The sequence below is a fragment of the Juglans microcarpa x Juglans regia genome, chromosome 6S (genome assembly GCF_004785595.1).
Source record: "Juglans microcarpa x Juglans regia isolate MS1-56 chromosome 6S, Jm3101_v1.0, whole genome shotgun sequence".
In the NCBI taxonomy this organism is placed as follows: domain Eukaryota; kingdom Viridiplantae; phylum Streptophyta; class Magnoliopsida; order Fagales; family Juglandaceae; genus Juglans; species Juglans microcarpa x Juglans regia.
In genome coordinates this window covers 10,989,710-11,004,764 of record NC_054605.1, presented here as the reverse complement: position 1 = coordinate 11,004,764, position 15,055 = coordinate 10,989,710, and the positions used below count along the sequence as shown (strand labels likewise).

At 36.6% G+C, this 15,055-nt stretch overlaps 2 protein-coding genes across 2 annotated transcripts; one reads left to right on the top strand and one right to left on the bottom strand.

Moving 5' to 3' along the window:
• The first annotated feature begins 3,479 nt into the window (after positions 1 to 3,479).
• LOC121237216 (phosphoenolpyruvate/phosphate translocator 1, chloroplastic-like) lies at positions 3,480 to 8,516 on the top strand. Its single transcript, XM_041133850.1, has 9 exons — positions 3,480 to 4,080; positions 4,745 to 4,867; positions 5,122 to 5,274; positions 5,631 to 5,716; positions 5,813 to 5,897; positions 6,074 to 6,193; positions 6,321 to 6,389; positions 7,819 to 7,948; positions 8,073 to 8,516. The coding sequence occupies exons 1-9, from the start codon at positions 3,682 to 3,684 to the stop codon at positions 8,141 to 8,143; spliced, it is 1,236 nt and encodes a 411-aa protein (XP_040989784.1). The 5' UTR covers positions 3,480 to 3,681; the 3' UTR covers positions 8,144 to 8,516.
• A 772-nt stretch (positions 8,517 to 9,288) lies between these two features.
• LOC121237217 (putative disease resistance protein At4g19050) lies at positions 9,289 to 14,119 on the bottom strand. The gene is given in 3 exon segments (XM_041133851.1): positions 9,289 to 9,949; positions 9,952 to 12,211; positions 13,964 to 14,119. Coding segments are annotated over 3 exon segments (2,601 nt in total). The 5' UTR covers positions 13,977 to 14,119; the 3' UTR covers positions 9,289 to 9,621.
• Positions 14,120 to 15,055: the final 936 nt, after the last annotated feature.

Genomic DNA, 15,055 nt, shown 5'->3' with positions numbered 1-15,055 from the left:
TCCCAAGTCCAAAATTTATCTAGAATCTTAACTTTTAGCTATAATATCAACTTTTGATATTAAAAATAATAATATAATATTATATATTTTAATAATATTTTACAAAAAAAATTCTTTTAATATTTTGTAAATATTTTACAAAAAAAAATTCTTTTAATATTTTATAAATACACTATATATTAATTAATAATTTAATTTTTACTTAAAATTATTGTTTCCCAAAGCTTAAAATTATAATTTAATTTAATAAGTCATATCCAAGGCTTGTTATTGTTATTATTATCATTCATTAGTCTCATTGATGAAAATTATCATTCGTTAGTCTCAACTAACAATGATGGCTACAAATTAAAGAATGAAAATATATGCTTTCTTTTTATCCCCACCCCTCCACAGTACATCTTTCCTTTTCTTGACCTCTATCTATACAACAACATGGTTACCCTCTCACTTATCAACCCCAACGAATAAAAGAGAAGATGCAAACCCCTATGATATAATAGATTACAAAATTTTTTTTCCTCAACTCCTTTTGATCTTTCTAATTTCATACTTGTAGAGAAATTCGTGTTTTTATAGGTCTATACAAGCCGTATCCCATAAGGAAGTACTCCAATGGTATCAACATGGCATGAGGCTGCTCCTCTTCCTCGTTTGAGTTCCACAATCACAATTACAGAATACCAATCACACACTCTTAAGAATACCAATCACACACTCTTAAGACTACTACCTAAGACTAATCACAATCACAAAAGTTCGAATCACAGAATACCAGTCACAAAATACAGATTCAAGAAATTGAAAGCAATAACCCGTCAATAATATAGATACTGTAGCCATGAAATACCCTTGTGAAATACCTGAGTTCATCGAGGGAATATAACGTTGTTGATCTCGACAATCTAGGGCAAAAATCATGGCTGGAGAGAAGTCTAAATCTCTGTGTTGCTGATGCCTTCGATGAGTTCTCTGCAAATGGAAAGGAAAAAAATCTGGAGGGAGGGAACGAAAAAGGCGTGGGTTGGTCTGCAAATGGGTTCTATGAGCGGAACGGAAAAAAATTTGGACTTGCATTGGCAGAGAGAGGGTGCGATTCGGCGATGGTGCAAAGAGAAGACGAAAATGGGAGGGAGAAACAAGAGGGTGCGATTCGGCGTGAGAGAAAAGGAAGAGAAAAAGAAAGAAATGGTGCGATTCGGCGAGGGTGCGATTCGGCGGGTTGAAGAAGATGAAGCTGAAGGATCAACGTGTTGGGAGCTTTCGGGAGAAGAAAGGAAAGACGAGGGAAATGGGGCTATTCGGGATGAAGAAAGAGAAAAGAACGAGGGAAAGAGAGATGGAGGTAGATGAAATAATAAAATATTACTTTCTATTGTGAACAGTAACTCGTCATGTTTGCAGAGGACTCAAGATTTATTGTAGTTCAAGTTTTAAGCTTTGGACCTTTGGCTAATCCAATGTGAAAACTTTTTTTCACATCTAGCTAAAATTTAGATTTGAATTAGCATTTGATTAGACCATTAACAATGTTCTAATTAGAAGTTTTTTTTTTGACATTTTAGATATATGTATGAGCATGTAAAAAGTAAAATAGCACTTATGATTGGTAAAAGTATGTCAGAAAGATTCAGATACCGACTGCAACTTCGGACTCTATGAAGTGGGCCCATCACTCTATCATTTGCTATGTTGGCTGAATACAAAAACAAAAATTCTATTTGCATACGGGAGGGGTACCGTCCGCATACTCATGGTTCCACGTCAGCTTAAGTGAAACGGTGCGTTTGGCGTTTAATTGCTGAGAAAACTGAGGTAAAGTAAAAGAAAATTCTTATGCAAAACTGAAAAGTTAATGTATTAGACTGAGCTGAGAGATTGATACTGCTCTCTTGGCTTTATCCCCTTTCCTTTTCCCATAGTTTCCCCGGAAACCAAACAGAAATAAACGAAATGAAAACAAAAACGAAGAGACTAACCTTACGTTGGTTATACCAAACTCAGTTCCAGACAACAACACAAAACCCACTTCCAGTCCAAAACTACAAACACAAACCAGCTTCAAAAATTCAAACTTTGAGGGCCAAAGTGAAACCCAAGTAGTGAAGGCGTCCAACAAACATAGTTGTACATAAATAGGCCACTCTTTTGGAAGTGAACAACGTGGTTTGGTATAAGATTTTGACTAAACCAAGGAAAATGACAACTTTAAATTTCACCTGTAAGCTACAGGATATGTGGAACAAAAAAGGCAAAGACTTGCAGAGAGAGGAGAGGCGAAAGTGAAGAGGGACAGCCGACACGCATCAAGGTGAGCACGTCGGTACAGGTAGGGAATCCGGAGAATTTCGATTTTTAATAAGAGAGCAAAAAGTCGCCCCTTTTGGGAAGCTTGCTGTGTTTCGTGCGGGGTTCCATGCCCGTGTACCTTGTTGAGGTGAAACTGAAGGATTCAATCGGGTGAGGGAAAACAAAGGAGGAGGTGGGTTTCTGGGTTTCGGAACAAACCATAGATGGAGAACGACGAACCCATAGGATAAATGGTTTCTGGGTTTCGGAACAAACGATAGATGGAGAACGATGAACTCGCATGAATTTCTGGGTTTCTGGTTTGTTTTTGCTCTGGTTTCTGAAATCTAAGATCAGAAATCAATTTGGTGCTCTGAAATCGGCTCCTTTCCCTCTCTTTTTTTTTTTAATACAATATAAAGCTGACGTGGCTGCCACGTCAGCGATACCTCAACGGGTACCCGAGGACGGGTACCTGTAGCAGAATTGATACAAAAAAGTTAAAAAAATTGAAAATAAATAATTTAAAAAGTTGAATTGTTTATTATATTTTATATTAAAATTTAAAAAAATTTTAATAATAAATTGAGATGAATTTATAAATCAAACCAAACACTTTCCCAACAAATAGGTTAGTACCTTACTACTAATAATAGAATAGTAACCCTTCACTACCCAACAAATGATCTCTCGCCTGCTCTCGCTGAACCACTGGCCTTGGCCGTGTGGAGATAACATTAGTAGACAGGACAAGACCAGATGGCTCAAATGAGTTGGTGAATCTGTCAAAGCTGGAATTGCAAGCACCTAGAATTCATCACCATCACATTTCCAGGCTTCTAAATAATTCCACCAAATAAAGAATTAAGACTTGGGAGATTGATAACATTTGATAACCTATATTTATAAGGGATTATCTGGTAAGAGTTTTGCTATCCAGTCGCCTATATCGTATATCATATCTGTTTTAATTTTTTAATTTTTGTTAAATTAATTGAATTTTTTTACTCTATCATCTTTATACTATATATTTATTAAGAAAAAAAATATAAAAATAAAAAATAAAAAATAAAAGCAGATGTTAATTAGCTGGAATAATGAGAGAATCTTTCCAAGTGTTAATTAGCAGAATCACGATTAGGTGTTGCTGATCAATTGCGGGTTGTTGGAAACGACAGTCAAACGTTAGGAAGATCCAAAGTCCCGTTCTTTATTCATTATTTTCCCCCTCTCCCCTCCGTTCTCTTCACTCGGCGCACGCAATCTCACTGCTTCACCAACCCAATTCAACCTCCTCGCTTCCCCTGCGGACTTCCCAAAGCCACCCCCCTTTCTCTGTCTATCTCTATCTCTCTCTCTGTGTGTGTGAGATCTCAAGCTTTGGCCTCGACAATGCAGAGCACGGCGTTTACTCATTCGCCCTCGCTTCTCCCACTCCCCAAGACCCGAAGAAGCCCTTTGAACCCGACCTTCGACACTAGATTCGACCCCTTCCGCGCCTCTTCCTCTTCCAAGCCCCGCCATCTCTCCCCATCCGTCAATGGGTCCTTCTCTGCTCACTTCCCTAATCGATCCTGGTCTCTTTCCTCCTCGTCTTCCTCGTTCAAGCTCAGGCCCTGGACGTCTGTTCCCGCGCCTGATTCCGATGCCCGAGCGAGTAATTTTGAGCTTAAGGCCACCTCGGTGCCTGAGAGCGCAGAGTCCAGCAGCATGTGGAAGACGGTGGAGCTCGGAGCCTTATTTGGCCTCTGGTACCTCTTCAACATCTATTTCAATATCTACAACAAGCAGGTTCGGGGTTCTAGTCTCTCTGTGTCTCTTTTTGAAATTTGGGATTGTTTTGGATTGGATGATTTGATTGCGGACTTCATTTTGTTTCGTCTGTTCACCGAATGTGTTGCCACTACTTTATGTAACAACGATGGTGCTTGAAATTTCAGGCTGTGGTTGTGGATTTCGTTTGATTCGAGTGTGGTTTTGATTTGGATTCGAGAGAATGACTTGCTCTTACTCTGTGAACTTTGAATATTGACATTTGTGGAAATGTATGGTTTTTAGAGTGGTAGAGTTAGATCGCCTAGCCAAAGATGCCAGAAAACGCGATGACGATTTTGTCTTTAACAAAAAACATGAACTTTTTTTGTTGTTGCAAGTGATGGGACCGGGTGCGAAATATCCTGCAACTTTTTTTTTTCTTAACACTCCCTTTTGGTGGAAGATCTTTTCTTTTTCATCGCTAGGACCTTAAGAGGTTTATTTATTTATTTCTCGGAAAATCATGATTAAGTTCTAGTTGGGTCCTTTGAGTTCAGACGTTCACATCAAGACGTTGCATGCATGGTGAGATACTTCAATTCAATTTGGCATACATTTGACCAGTAAAGCTTATTGCATGGTGGTATTCAGAAAGAAAGAAAGAACATGGAGCACGATTTGTGATACTTCTTGTTCACAGGTTTTGAAGGTGTACCCATACCCTGTCACTGTCACAGCGGTTCAGTTTGCTGTTGGGACTGTACTTGTTTCGCTGATGTGGGGTCTTAATCTCTACAAAAGGCCGAAAATTAGTGGTTCACAGGTATTTCATATTATGTGGTATTTTGGTATGAAAAATTCTATATATAAGCCGGTGTGGATGGCACATTTAATAAGGTGCTTACATGGCATAATTTGATTTGAAAGAAAAATTTTAAAATTTGAATTTTACCATTTAAGTGATGTGGATGGCATGCTCTACATACCAGCTTGAGAATAGAATAACTCAATTAGTATCTAATAAAAGAGTAATGGATTTATGTTGGCGTTACTTATCTGTATGCAACCTCTTGACAGCTTGCAGCTATATTTCCATTGGCAGTGGTGCACACCCTAGGGAACCTTTTCACTAATATGAGTCTTGGAAAAGTTGCAGTGTCATTTACTCATACGATTAAAGCTATGGAGCCCTTCTTCTCAGTTATCCTCTCTGCAATGTTTCTAGGGGAGGTGAGGATTTATGCATCTCGCCCCATTTTAATTATTTGGATCACCAAGATGTCCTGGGTAGAAATTAAACTGACTGCCTATATTATTCTACAAATTATAACATTGAAATCTGTAGCATCCTTGTATATGTCTGTACACTCGGGCCTTTGCCTATTTTATGCTCAATAAAATTTTGTTTATCAATAAAAAAAATCTGTAGCATCCATTAAATTAACCTTTTTTGTTCTTAAATTTTATGAAAATGGTTTTTAGAAATTGGTGGAATTTATAACTTGCAAGAATTGTTTATGATTATGTACACGAGCATCAATCATCAAGTGGTTCCAACTCTAACTGGTGTCTTCATGATCACACAGATTCCCACTCCATGGGTGGTTGCTTCCCTTATACCAATTGTTGGTGGAGTGGCACTGGCATCAGTCACAGAGACATCTTTTAATTGGTATGATATGTCTGCGTATGATATTGTTTAGGATTCAGTATTACTCAAGTTGTTTCCAAAGATGATATATGATCTTATTGTTGTACTTTGGAGAAGGGCTGGATTCTCGAGTGCAATGGCTTCCAATTTGACAAATCAATCTCGTAATGTCCTTAGCAAAAAATTCATGGTTAAGAAAGAGGTAATCTACATTTTTGCGATGCATCTCTTCTTAATCCTGTTGCTTTTATATCTTGATCATGAAAGAGTGTAACATACAATAGTTGCATGCAGTTGGTCTGTCATACTGCACTCTGCCATGGGCTTTTTAGTTTTCTTTTTGGAATTTGCACATCACCATTACTTTATCCTTTGCAGGAATCTTTGGACAACATTACTCTCTTCTCAATAATAACAGTAATGTCCTTTTTCTTGTTGGCTCCTGTGGCTATCTTCATGGAAGGTGTCAAGTTTACTCCTGCATATCTCCAATCAGCTGTGAGTAAATTCTTAAGAGATAAATTGCTGATACAAATTCCATACGGTCTTGATGTCACTCAAGACAGACTCATCTTTAATATATGGGTCTATCTAGTTGATTAACATATATCATATTACTTTCCAGGGATTAAATGTTAAACAACTATACACCAGGTCTCTTTTGGCTGCACTCTGCTTCCACGCCTATCAGCAGGTGAGACGTTTTCCATACTCTGGTTTTTCTTGTTTCTTTTTCCAAATTAATTTGTTTCTTATATGTTAATTATGACCTATCTAGATTCCCGTGCTTGTCCAAAGGGGTATTTTTTTTTTTTTTTTAACTGGCCAAATTGACTGGAAAATGTTTCTTTAGTGGTTCTTGTAAAGCCTTTTTCAGACTGCTTTGTACAATGCTCTGATTTTTTGAACTATTGACCCTACATTCCTTTCTGTCTGTGCTCCCAAGGATCCATTCTGCAGTCCTTTTTTTATTTATCGGTTAACATGATTTTATTGATCACAAGCATAGGCAAGAGTCCTAGTATACAGGACATATACAAGAGTAATACCTAAGCGTGCCAGTTTAGTGATACAAGTGCAGTCCCTTAGTACTATAATGTATGAGTTCTTACAAATTCAGCGGTGGCATGTTTTATTGAGTTAAACATTCTTGTGCACTAGAGAGAGGAGGGGTAAATTCAATAATTTTGTTGTCCACATTGCATTTCCAAGGGCAAAAAACCAATGTTAGCAATATCTGACTAGTTTTACTTAAATAGAGCATTGGTATTGGTTTATCTATATGCAAATGCAAATACATATTTGCATAACTAGACCATTAAATTGACTTCATTGGATTATGCATATGGAAATATTTCCATAGCTATGAATAGGGTCAATACATCTTTGGAGATGCACTATTCACTCAAATGCTATTTTATTAATTTTCTCTCCTCCCACACTCTCTCACAACCTTTTCCTCTTCTCCCTCCCTCAACAACACAACAGAACCTTCACCTTCACCTTCATTTTATTATTATAATATATTATATTTTTTTTATCATTTTATTATATTTTTAATATAATATATAAAAAAATTACATTTTTATTATTATATTTGTATTATTAATGCCAAATGTATGTAGTGGGTGCTAATTGCAAAATATATATAAAAAAAACTAATTTTACAAAAAAAATTAATAATAATAAAAAAAAATAATATTTTATTATTATTTTGACTCAAAGATGTATAATCCAATGTGAGATTTTTTCTTGAATGACAAAAACAATCTCCCAAACATGTGATTTTGCATTTGCATATAGAGAAGCCAATACTAATGCTCTGAAGGAAAAAAATAGGAGGTGAAAATCACCGGCGGTAAATGTTTAAATGGGTGCATCATTTTTTTAGATAAATGATATTTGCAGTCTCAGGGTATGCAAGCCCTGCCCACTCCCTTTAAAAAAAGTGGGTAAATCTAGAACCCACATGAAAAAATTATTTTTTTAATGGTGGATCCCACTTTTTTTTTAAAGGGAGTGTGCGGGGCTTGCACACTCAAGGACTGTATCTAGCATTACTCTTTTTTTTAATACCTTGTTCCTTACTAGGAATTGCTGACTCAATGGATTGAACTGTGCAGGTTTCCTACATGATATTGCAGAGGGTATCGCCTGTTACCCACTCCGTTGGAAATTGTGTGAAGCGAGTGGTGGTCATAGTCAGCTCTGTCCTCTTTTTCAAAACGGTGGTCTCACCTATCAACTCTCTTGGTAAGTTACTTGTGTGATCTATAGTAGCCGGAAAAGTGAGGTCAGACTTATTGATGTTAGTATTAGTTTACTACACCCCTTCCTATCCAGTCATAGAGATACCTTTGTCTTGGATTTGATGCAGGAACTGGAGTTGCTCTTGCCGGAGTCTTCTTGTATTCACGGGTGAAGAGCATTAAGCCAAAGAAAGCTTAAGCTTTGTTGTGAAATTTTTGCTCGCATATTTGGGTCGTTAAGCTTCATCCGTTCAAGAATTTCTTTTTAGGTCAGGCTGGGAAGTAAGAGTCTGTAATTTGGTTCTTTTATGGTATGCAGCTGATTTTGGCAGAACTTCAATTCTTTCGTGGACCAGGAGCAACTGATGCTCTAATCCCAGAAACCCATCCTCTTGTTCCCATCTTGGGTTTTCCTCAAATTCCTTTCTACTTTCTATTGTTTCAATAATTTGAAATTAGAACATGCTATATCAAATTTTGGTTAGTAGGGTTCTAAATACTCTGACAAGGTGCATGGTGCATGAAGATAGATAGGCAGGAACATGTCTGATCTAGGAAGTGTTCAGCTTTTATTTTAAGTCTATTCATTTCTATTCTGGAACAAGGTTGATTGGAAAAAGAGTAGTACTTCAAGACGGAATTACAAATGTTAGAAGCACGCAAGCAGCGTTTTATGTCCATATAACCAATATAGGGGAGGTTCTAAGCTTCCATAATTTCTTACAACAGGCCAAGTTCGGTTAACCCCACCCCAGTACAAGGGAGATCAGAAATGGCCGCATGAGACAGATCTTGTGCAGAAGATTTCCATTTGGTGACGGGTTCCCATTAAGTTTGTCATGTTGATATGCTTGAGAACTAATTGGAACAATGACAAGTTGTGTTTGACTATATATCATTAGGAAGAACGGACTTAGATGGAAGGAACGTCTGCGTTACCCTCCACAACATATTTGAAACTTTGCTGTTCAAATCCACCAATGCTACACCCCTTGATGCACACTTAAAGGACGATATTTGCCATACCAGAAGTGCATTAGCATCATTTCCAAGTCTTCAAGCTACTCTTTCCCCCAAAGTACTCGATGAGCATTGACCCAAGAGAGGCGCGTGAATCTCATGTGATGCCGAGGTTGAATTCTTAGTTCAACCTTCCGGCCGAGATATTATATTTCTAAATCGACCACCTATACGCCTCTCCCCTATTGGCATGTTTGCCACACACATCGTCAGTACCATCGGATATGACTAATTTTCTTCCTACGGGACTTATCTTATTGCTTTCCTATTTTTTAAGTCCAATCACATAAAACTATGCAACATATAAACTAAACAAATAACTAATTACTAAATCTATATACCATCTATAACAAAATGGATTTGGATATACAAATACGTAGCACATAGACTATTACATGTTAATCAACCTCAAAAGGAAAACCAAACCAACAAATTAGAACAGGTAAATAAATAGAGTTCGTAGGTGATAACAGTCCGATGAACTTATTTCCGGTCAAAGACACATCACACATGTACGCATACCATTCACGAGGAAAACAATCAAATCCAACAATTTCCAAATATTGGCAACGGAACACACCTCAGGAAAAGCCAATCTTTTAAGTAAATTCTTCTAAATCTAGGATCAACTTTGTGCCAATGGATATCTCCATACCTCTAACCGATATGCAAGGCATGTTTTCCCACCTCGGAGATGCCGCATTCATCCCAGTTTAGCTCCTCTGGCAGGTGCTTCATCTTCCGCAAGTCAAGTTCTTGAATACCCTTTGGCAGATCAAGGTGCTTCAACTGAGTCAACTCATAGATCTCGTGAGGAAATTTGTTGATTCCCGTCTCCCTGAAATCAAGAACCTCTAAATGAACAAGCGATTCCAAATGTTGAAGCTGCTCCAACTTTGAACAGCCTCTTAACTTGAGCTCCCGGAGACTGCCAAGATTGTTTAATGATAGAGACGTGATTGCTGTCTCCGACAGATCCAGAACCTCAAGTCTTGGAACCCCCCTTCCATTCTTGGAAATTCTTGTAATGGGCAACCTTTTAGAAAGAGCTGACGAAGGTTAACAAGGATGGATATGTGTGGTAGATGTTCAAGTTTGGTATTTGAGAGGTTGAGATGACTGAGGCAAACCATTTCTTTGAAGGCTCTTTCTGGGATTTCAACCAATTTAGAGGCATCAGAAAGATTAAGCAACTTAAGATTTGGAAAGTTGCCGAAATTGGAAGGCAGACATTTGATTTCAGTCTTAGACAAATCAAGGATCAGGAGCTTATCCTTATTTTCAGAAAAATCTCCACCGATTTCCTTCAACATATTAGAACCTGAAAGCTCAAGGTACTGAAGAGCAGATAAGGCTTTAAAGGAAGGTAATCTAGTTAACTTACAGCCGCGCAGTAAGAGTCGAGTGAGATTTTCAAGCTTGCCAAGGATTGGCAATCTTTTAATTGAGGTATGGGAAAAGTCAAGGAAATGGAGTTTCTTAAGATAGGAGAATGTTTTGTCTGTAATCTTTAGCAAAGATGTAGAACCAGAAAGATCAAGCACCTCGAGATTTGAATGTGCTTTTAGACTTGGCAAGCTTTCCAGAAAAGAGCACCCTCTAAGGATGAGCCAATGCAATTGGCTCAGTTTGGAAAGAGAGGAAGGCAGCGTTTTGATGGAGACTCCACAAAAGTTGAGGCTCCGAAGATTAGTCATTTGCTCAAAAAGATCATCTCTGATGTTTTCTAAGAAGCAAGCATCGGATATCTCCAAAACTATCAATGATTTCAGTTGTTGGATGTCATCGATGTTTTGCAACTGATCACAGCCTCTGAGAACCAGCATCTGAAGCTTCTCGATTTCAGACAGTGATGGAGGCAATGACTTGAACCTGGGATTGATGATGGCAAGATTTTGGAGTCCCTGCATCGGCTTAAAGAATGTTTCTGGTTCTGCCCCGCTTAGACGACTTCCATGAATGATAAGAGTGGAAACATTACTCTGTCTTGGGTGAATTCTCGGTGTCATTATCATATCATCTGAAGGTGCAACTTTTCTAAAACCTTCCCAAATGCTTTCGTCAAGAACACGAGCCAATCCCAGGATTGATCTCTGCTCATATCCAACACGACGACAATCAGGAACCGTAAGAACCAATTCTTCCATCATAACAAGTTTACCTTCTTGCATTTTCATCACCCCACGTTCAATAAGCTTCATCAGCACACGATAACCCTCTTCATATGCCTCCTTGACATGATCAGCAGAACCAAAATATCCCTCCAATATCCAGCTCAATATCAACTCATTGTAATCTATTGCACCATGAACATGTGCGCTGAAGAATTCCCAGCTATGCCAATAGCAGTTAACCAAAGCCTCAACTGCATCGGTCCCTCCACCCTGCAGCATGTCAATCGCATAGCACAGGAGCGGCCTTATGCATTTGTCTAGTTCCTCATAACTACCTGCTTCTTTCAGAGCACTTTCCAACTTCAAAAGCCCTGAATCATGTTCTCCGGATTGATTTAAGGATTCTGCTACCAGTTTGACTACTGCAGCTGGCAGACCTTTGCTCTTTTCTGCAATATTCCCAATGCTTTCTCCAAAACCTTCCTTGTTGGGAACTGAGATTCTTATAAGTTTCTTCAATAGAGTCCCTGACTCTTCATTTGACAAGGGTTTAATCTCAATCACTTCCTCATTCTCAGTCTCATTGCTGCGAGCTTTGTTCCTTCTAGTGACTAAAAACTTCAGTGCAGTTTTTGGTTCCTTTGGCAGCAGCTTTTCCAATTTGGACACAGTTTCCTCTTCATAACTCTCACAACAAACATCATCTAGAATCAGTAGAAGAAATGCTTTATCTTCAGAAGTTCTATCTCCTCCAAACTTCTCATCTATCATTTCCATGAGTTTCTCAGTAATCTTGTTTTCCAACCCTTTGAGCGTCTCTTTCTCAGTCATCTTGTTTTCGACATTACCTTCATTCTCCTCGAGACTTGAATGTACAGACAACTGACGGGCAATGACTTCATAAAGGGACCTCTCGTCATACTTTTTGTTCATAGAGAACCAAAGAGTACCATAAAAACAGCTGCCATTGATAGATTCATTGATGTAATAATCCTTGATCTCACTAGCCATCCAAGTTTTCCCTACTCCTGCATTCCCCACAAGGGCAATGGTACTTTTTGCCTTTTTGTCCTCTAACAGATTCACTATTTTCTTGAATTGTTGTTCTTGTTGCATTGTCATCGAAGCTGTGGCTGATACAATAAATAATAATAATAAAAAAATAATAAAAAAATAATTCAGGTAAGAAAAAGAAACAGAGGTTCTACTTTGTAAAAAGAGTCGCATGAAGTTAGCCAACCAGAAAGAAATCTACCAATAGTTGATTTTACTTTTTTTTTTTTTTTTCGTTTACATGTATTTTTTAAACACTTTTATTTTTTTTTTTAAAAAAATTCACAATATTATTAAAAAATATTTACTTAATACTTAAATTAAAAAAAAAAAGCCTACGGTAGCCCCCAGCGAGAGCTACGAACGGTAAGAGTAGGATTTTCCCTGCCACAAAAGCCTGCCCAAAAGCAAAAATGAAAACAAATTACTAATAGATAACTAAAATAAATACTGATATCGTTTAGTACCAAGGATTAGGGTTTTTTGGAGTTGGGAGTAATGTATGGAAGAGAAATAAAAACGTAAAATGAATGTTTACAATATTTATTTTTACTAGCGAGATTTATACCTGTCAAATAATAAAGAGTAATGGTGTACAACTCTTTTTACGATCTTTTATACAACTATGTTTTAAAATGAGAGAATTTATGTAAAGTGATTTTTTTTATAAGTTACTTTAGGAAAATGTCCTTCATTTAAAATATAGTTATACAAAAAGTTGTAAAAAATGTTGCATGTCTATCATTTTCCAATAAAAAATAAATATTGTATGGACACGACCTCGAAGAGGTCATGATCCTCCTACAACTAACTACATATTCTTGAACTTTTCAATTCTAACCATGAAACATTCTTCAAAAATATAATTGAATTGAAGTAACAAGGACAAGCTATAACACAGTTAATGAGTTGAGAAACAAAATGGCATAAGTTTGGGGAGTGATTAGTTCAAAAAATGAAACCACATGGAGTAACCTGACCCACAACATATGAATTAAAGTAGTATAAACTTTTTGGGTAAAATATCAAAGTATCGCCAAGATCCTTTGGTTCAATTGGCAATACCTTGATTTCTCACTAAGAGAACCAATGATCGAATCTCTCCTCCCCATGTATATATATATATATAAAAAAAAAAATCAAAGTATCACTCAATTTATAATCACTCCTCTAAACTATTAATTTTGGCAATCAACCCTCAAAACTACTAAAAAGTTTAAATGTACCCTCCTCCATAAAATAATTTGAAATAAATACCCCTTAAAAACTAAAAGAAATTAAAAATTGAAAAAATCATGAAAAAGTTTAGGGTTGATAGCAAATTGAGTAGTACTTTGTGACGGGTTTATGTCTTATCTTTATCTAATCGTGGATTTATTTCATTTGATCGTGATTTTTAGGTCTCGGATACTATAGATTCTAGCTATCAACTCCGCCAAGACTTATATGCATGCATGAATGATATAAATTGAGAAACAGTCCCTCTCCTTTTGGGTTTTTAAAAAAATAGTCCCTCCTTTAACAATTTTGTCTGAACAAACAATGAGAGTTATGCCATCTGATCAGCATATTGCCAAGTTGTGCTAAATAATTTAGGAATTCATCAAAAATAATTAAAACAAAGCAATAGTTTTAAAAAATATAAAAGATAAGACACAATATAATAAAAAGAAACAAAGTTTCAAAATAAAAATCCAAAGAATATATATTATAAAACTTATAAAAAGTGCCAAAAACTAAAATGACAGTAACAATATATAATATTGTGTGATCTACTTTATGTATCTATCTCTATCACAACGATCAATACAAGTCTCGAAAAACCTACATACCTTTTGGCTCCATTTGAAATTAAGGGAAGAAGTTGGCAAGCTTTGAATGATGATGAGTAAGAGTTTAGTAGATGGAATGCAATATGCATGCACATCCTATATATCTTGGGTTAACTCTCCTCCTTAAATAGGCGTTACAACTAGCATTAGATCTGAAATTATGAACTTTAATGCCAAAAATCTTATCACATAAGACTTGATTATCTTTACAATTGCCACCCCTTTATAGAACTCGTGTAGAGCCCATGCATGTGAATTATGCTTTTTCAAGGGAATGCCTTCCGTTCAAAGGAATTAAGTGACGTTCCAACTTTCTGTCAGAAAATTAAGGAAAATTATGTTTAATTAGAGATTGTCAGTTGTTTACTATTAATTATTTGAAATGATAATAGTATGAATTTGTTGTAATAATGCATAAAATTAAGGAAATGAATGACGGAGTGTAGGTTTTCCAAGTTCGATTAAGTGGGAAAGAGAGTGACACATGAATTAATTAGCCCTACAATATTTATTGTTGCTCGTATAAATATTTTAAACAGATTAAATGAACAATAATTTTCTCTCAATTGAGATCTTCAAGTTCAGACAAAAACTTGAAAGACTATTTTCGAGTCGAATTTACAATTTCCCGGAAGTGCAAAACTATACTTCTAACCATGTTTTAATGGCATGCAATACCATAATCAAATAATAATAATAATAATAATAATAATATCCATACATCTCTAATTTCCTATGTCTAAGTAGACAGTAGACGCCCATTATTAAAGAAAAAGATAATTAGTGGGAAATTATGAAGACGGCTGATTTAGAACAAGAATAGAGAAGACGCAGAAATAAATCGGACGAGCAAGGAATCAACCGGCCAGCACAATATTAAAGAATTGTTCTGAAAAAGGAAATGAAAGGAAATGAACAGCACAAAGAAGACAACCCAACCAGCAGGACAAGTACTGTTTTTCACTATGTTTATGTTCAGTTGCTGCAGTTTAAAGAAAGAAATCCTGAGAATCCAAACTTCTCCTTTCTACAAGGAATTAAGGGAATGCCTTCCGCTCAAAGAAAGTGTTCCAACTTCCATATGCAACAACA